We start from the raw sequence: 6,495 nt of genomic DNA on the forward strand, positions 1-6,495 counted from the left end.
ATTTTGCTGTCTTCAGAATAATACCTTTACCTGTAGTAAAGTTCAGAAGGTTTGGCTTGAACTATAGCATTGGTTGTCTGAGGTTTTGGGTGCGGAAATTCATTTCAATATTTACATTTGCATCTTTCAAGACGTTTCACATTTAAGAGTCAGATATCTACAAAGCTGGGTTATTCTTTTTTCCTCTATTGTATTTAAGAAATGTATTTTAAAACACTGGAAAGCTACATGCCCTCCCTCACTTAAACACTGGAGTAACAAACTGTGATATTACTTGAAATTGGAAAAATCATTAGCCTTTGAAAGGAACAAAATATTTCATTTTGAAAACATGGGGTCAAGTATTACACACACTTAGTTCATAAGTTTTAGGAGAGTGGCGCAAAATTTGATTTGTGATCAAATATTTTCGGTTATTTCGATATTTAAAATTTTTTTTTTAACAGCAAACATTTATTTAAAGAAGAGAAATTATGAAATCATAGAGGTCGAGCTTGTCCGTGTGAGGAGTGAGTTAATGTCTGTATAAGTTCTTTTTTACCCTTCTCTGTTCTGTTTGTGGATCTTGTTTTTGTTTGTTTGTTGTTTTGTGTTACTGTTAATTCAATTTTCCCCAGTGTTTTATTGTTTATTTGTTTTGGTGTCATGTTTATAAGGTTAAATGTGAATAAAAAGAAATTATACAAAAAAACAAAGAATAATACCTTTATTAAAGCAGCGTCAGTAATGCTTTATACACCGTGGTGGACAGAGTACACAGCTTCATTACTTAAGTAAAGTATAGATCCTCCATGTCAAATATTACTCCAGTACAAGTGAAAGTTGATCTATCAGATTATTACTTGAGTTAAAGTACTGAGGTACTTGCTGTTAAGAATACTTAAGTGTTTAAAGTACTTCTTAAAATATCTCAAAATGTTGTATTTCAAAATACATAAATGCATTCAAGAATACATAGGAGTACATTCTGTTACATCATATTTATCTAGAAACCATTACTTGAAATCTCTAAACACTATACCATGGAATAAAAACAGAAACTAAGTTACTCCAAGTACAGACAACTTAGTTTGAAATGTTCATCTGGAATGAAACAAATGTTACGTAGCTAAACACGCTTTCTCAGTATGGATTGGGAACTTTTGTATATTTGGGCAGAGTGGGAAACAGGGAGAACATTTCAAACAATACGTATCATTCTTCATTTCAAAAACCTTTAACACGGGCTGAAGATATGGACATGGGTGCTCATGTGGAGAATCATAGACATAATTAACAATACAATAATTCTCTTCTGAATGTTGTGGAGTAAAACTAATACGTTCAGATACTCAAAAAATGTACTTAAGTACTGTACTCAAGTGAATATACTCTACTACTGTCTACCACAGCCTGTATAAGAGAGAGCACGGATACAATAACACTCACAGGCTGTAAATAATTCAATTGTATATGCAATTACATCTTCCAACCACTAGGCTGTGCTGTAGACGCTCTCCACTGTAAACATTCCCTGTTTTCCAGAGAAGAAGAGCCGACAACACATGATGAAACATGCTAACAGCACTTTTATGTTAGTTTAATGCTTCCTTATGTAAGATTAGTTTTGGTTTAGTGGCATTTTTAAGTGTCTCCTTCCTGCGTTTACACTCCTGAAACTGGTTCACCGGAAACTTTGGTATGAAAATGTTATTTTATATAAATATGACTCCTTAGCTTGACTCGACGAGCTAACATCAGACAAGAAACACGTTTAATGTTGACTTTCTGAGGGTTCAGCATGTGTTATCAAAGGACTTTAAACCAGGCAGCTTATTAACCAGTTATTCAATTGGCGAGTTGGTATTTTGAGGCATTCAAATAGCTATGTGGAAAAGTTAGGAACTATTCAGTAAATTTTATTATATATAAGTATATAAGTATTGTTATGTTTTTTTTGTTGTTGTAACGAGTTAACTAGTACCTGACGTTTTCCAACCAAAAAAACTCCATAACAGAGTCGATTAAATCAACAAAGGTTGTTAAATTGACCCGTGTCTCAGGCTTTATAATTAAACTTACATTGCCTTGCCTCTATGTTCTAACATAAAGATTTACTTAAAGATATACACTACTTCATTACTGAATCCTCCTGCCGAAGTCATTTTTACCTACTCACTTGGAGGCCACTTAACACCACTTATTGAGGCTTCAGATTTAATGTTCCACTGAAATAATGATGTGAATTCAGTTGACTATTTCTGCCTGTGTTCTCAAGAGGAAAGAAAGAATAACCTGATGTAGGTGGAAATGTGCGAGGCTTGCATCATGAACCAACTTGTCTATACTTTTTCCCACCTTTACTGCAGGTGATATAACTTTAACGCAGCAGGTACTGTATATAAAGTTTTAATTTGATAGCCGGATTAGGGTCTTTTTCCACACAAGGGGTGCTAAGTCAAGCTGTCAGTCATTTGCATATGAAAGTAAATAGCAGAGAAACAAATTACAGTGTTCAGCAGAGGTTACAGCTTGATTATTATTATTGTGAAATCCCAACAGGAAGCGCAAAAAAAGGTAGTTTCAGTTTTAAACGCGATTTGCAAGGGTACGTATTTATGTAGATCCCTCATACAGTTTTGCTCCGATCAACTCACAACCAGGAGGACATTTTGCCAGCCTCCAAACATTAATAACTCTCACATGCAAGGGCCCATATAAGGGCCAGGCCGGTCATGCATGATAAGTGCCCCAGCCTGAACACCTCTATATGCAAATATTCACCAATATCATATAGCGCCCCCTACTGGCAGCAGAAAATTACATGTCCTGCAGCTTTTATCCAATCAACACCTGCTTTGCTCAGAATGTTGTTGTCACATTGGAGATGAACATTTGTCTAAGGAATCTTCCTAAGTCAATGGATTTGGGCGTGGCAGAGCATCACAGTTGGAGGTTTTGCTAAAAACCTACCACTTTTATGACACTCTAATGCAGTGTTGGATCAGGACCAGGCCTCATGCATGATAAGTGCCCCAGCCTGAATGCCTCTATGTGCTAATATTCACCTATATGTTATAGCGCCCCCTACTGGCCACAGGAAGAAACATCTTCCTTTGACAGTTTCAGCCTAGGCCTCATAAACAGCAGCACAGCAACACCTGCAGCACATCAGGCGGTGGCTTACATCAGGCGGTACTTGTACGAGGGCCCGCACATATATATAATTTTATTATTATTGAATATTATTATTGAATTTTTCCGTTTATGAGGTGGGTACAGAAAGGGGAAAGGGACATTTTAGATGCACAACAATAAACAACTACCCAACTTAAACAACTCATTCAATAACACTCATTCACACCACAAGAGACATGTGAGAAATAGACAAGACAATACAATCAATAAAATCACTTGTCAAAAGTATTAACAAGTGGAGAAATAATAGAGCTGAGTGGAAAAGACAAAGGAATAGGAGAGAAAAAAAACAGAATCAACAACTCTGTAGTTCATTGGTTTTCAGCTTCAATATGTAAGGTATCTATATGAAGTAAAAAAAAAAGGTTGCCAGATTTTATGGTCTGTAGGGAACCTTTCAGGGAGAATCTGATTCTCTCAAGTCTCATGCATTGTACAATTTCTTGAATCCATCTAAGGAGAATGAGCCTCCTTTTTATTGTTGTTTTTAAGTACTGTCCTATTGCTGCTGAATGTTGTAGCTGGTTGAAAAGTCTAAACTCAAGCAGGTTGAGGATTTCTGTCATGCAGTTCCTTCTGGGAAAGTGATGTCAGTAAAAAGGACAAGAAAAACGATTAGATTTTATATCCATATTTCCTTCCTTCAATTTGGTATATTCTTTATATCTTCGTTTAAATCTACAAGGTAACTAAAACATGGTTAGAATCATACCAAATAATACCACAGTGTGTTTGTTCTATAGGTTTGCATCACAAGGATTTCATTAAAATGTTTATTTCACATAAAAGGATGCATGTTTTATTTGAAGTATACCAGACAAAAAAATCAATGTATTACCTGATTTGACTTTAAAGGGGAATGTGTTTTTTGGCGGCTCAGTTGCTCAAAAACAGTGAAATAACAATTCAATTAATGGGTCAGCGAACAAGCTTTAAGTTTATGGTGTATTTATCTGCATTGGGGGGCTTTTGCCTCACTGATAAGTCAGCTGAATAGAGACAAGAAATGTTTTGGAGAAATGCAACAAGGAGAAAGGAGAAATGAAAGGGTCGAGGCCAGGAGTCAAATCTGGGACCAATCTGCCAAGGACTATAGTCTCTGTATATGACGCCCCATGGACCAACATTTGAACACATTATAACGTTGTTTTTCTTTATCTATTCTTCCTCCACAGTCAAGATGCCTGTTATGTGCAGTAGCTGTTCAGACAAGCGGGCTGTGCTGAAACGTCCAAAAACAGGCCACTCTTTGTGTAAGGAGTGCTTCTTCTGGGCCTTTGAGGAGGAGGTGCATCAGACGATTGTGGCAGCAAAGCTTTTCAAACATGGGGAGAGAGTAGGAGTCGCTGCCTCAGGTGGAAAGGACTCCACGGTGCTCGCACATGTAATGAAGCTTTTAAATCAGCGATATGACTACGGCCTTGAGCTCATGCTTCTTTCAGTGGACGAGGGGATCACCGGCTACAGGGATGACTCTTTGGAGACAGTGAAGAGAAACCAAGAACAGTACGATCTTCCACTAAAGATTGTGTCGTATGAGGAGCTTTATGGTTGGACTATGGACGCTATAGTGAAGCAGGTGGGACTGAAAAACAACTGCACCTTCTGTGGAGTGTTCAGAAGGCAGGCGCTGGACCGAGGAGCCATCATACTGAAAGTGGACAAGATATGTACAGGTAACAACTTTAAGAATCAGTCATCTTTGAATAGATCTGGTGTTCTGTGTAAATTTGTGACAGTGACATGTGTTTTATGTCCAGGACACAATGCTGATGATGTGGCAGAGACCGTTTTCATGAACATCTTGCGAGGAGACATAGCTCGTCTACGTCGCTGCACAGACATCTCCACAACCAGCGAAGGTGATGGAGTGGTGCCACGCTGCAAGCCCCTCAAGTATGCATATGAGAAAGAGATTGTCCTGTATGCATACTTTAAGAAGTTGGACTACTTTTCCACCGAGTGTATCTACTCTCCCAATGCATACCGAGGCTATGCAAGGACCTTTTTAAAGGACCTGGAGAGTGTTAGGTCCAGCTCCATAATAGATGTCATACACTCGGGTGAAAACCTGTCGGTGCGGGACGGGGTGAAGATGCCTGTGCAGGGGAGCTGTGAACGCTGTGGCTACATTTCCAGCCAGGCTCTCTGCAAGTCGTGTGTGCTGCTGGAGGGGCTGAACCGAGGTCTGCCAAAGCTGGGGATAGGCAAACACCACAGGCTGCATAACAAAATCCTCTCCCAGCAGCCCCTCACTGAGAAGGAAGAGAGGAAGCTGAAACCAGTAGACTTTTGACATAGATGTCCTCTACTTTTAGATAAAAAATTAGATATATAATGAAACTCTACTATTAAATCACATGTTATATTTTTACAAGAAAGACAACTCTCACTGGTTAACTCTTGGTCTCATTTCTCAAAAAATCTGTGTTTATTAAAAAATGTATCTAGTATTTTATTTCAGAAAAAACTCTCAGACCAGTGACACCTCTGCAGAGTGTAGAGTTCAATCACTGCTCTTAAACCTGGATCACTGATCAAGACAAGTTTGTGTCAACCAAAAGCTGATATCAATGATAGAGCTACAGAGCTATGATTTGTGGAATCAGTTGTATTCTAGGATATTGATATCACTATTACACACATAATGACATGAGATGGTATTCATTTTTTAATGTCTCTAAAATGTTGGTACCAACTTTGTGTTTTTTTTAAGGTCACTTACACAAAGAAATGAAAACATTTTAAATATCAGCATCACTTGGAGGTCCAAACACTGGCAGTTCAAATACATGCCTGAAAGAAAGTTTAACTTTATTATGTGTGTGCATTGTAGAAACAGGGGCTTGCATTTTCTTTTAAGCTTATGTGTTTTTTTGCTGCATTGGATCTTTTACAGTTGGTATGTTTATTTTTTGCTACCTCTTAATGTAAAATGCTGCAACCTGTGCAGGACATGATGTATCATCACATGCCATGTCATGGACTGTAAATCAATAAATGCCTTGCTCGAGAAACTTGCTTTTTCTTTAAAAAAATAAAAAATTAAGATGCTGTCATCATCAATCTTGTGAAATATCAATATGTCATAAAATGTATGCTGTATATTTCAAACAGTGGATCCTACATCATTTGGTGTAAATACATACTGAAATTACTTTTATTAAAATGCGGTATTTTAATACTCCCTCTATCACTTCCAAATACAGTAATACATCAGAGTTGTGCTGGAGATGTGGGTTAATAGGGGACTTCAGCCATGTATTTTGGGATTGCCCAAAACTTACAGATTTTTGGAAAAATATTAAAAAAGAACTT

At 37.5% G+C, this 6,495-nt stretch overlaps 1 protein-coding gene across 1 annotated transcript; it reads left to right on the forward strand.

The window, feature by feature from the left end:
• The first annotated feature begins 1,485 nt into the window (after positions 1–1,485).
• On the forward strand, positions 1,486–6,243 carry ctu1 (cytosolic thiouridylase subunit 1 homolog (S. pombe)). Its single transcript, XM_034692599.1, has 3 exons — positions 1,486–1,678; positions 4,353–4,853; positions 4,938–6,243. The coding sequence occupies exons 2-3, from the start codon at positions 4,358–4,360 to the stop codon at positions 5,471–5,473; spliced, it is 1,032 nt and encodes a 343-aa protein (XP_034548490.1). The 5' UTR covers positions 1,486–1,678; positions 4,353–4,357; the 3' UTR covers positions 5,474–6,243.
• The last annotated feature ends 252 nt before the right edge of the window (positions 6,244–6,495 follow it).

Source organism: Notolabrus celidotus, chromosome 9 (assembly GCF_009762535.1).
Source record: "Notolabrus celidotus isolate fNotCel1 chromosome 9, fNotCel1.pri, whole genome shotgun sequence".
Taxonomy (NCBI): Eukaryota; Metazoa; Chordata; class Actinopteri; order Labriformes; family Labridae; genus Notolabrus; species Notolabrus celidotus.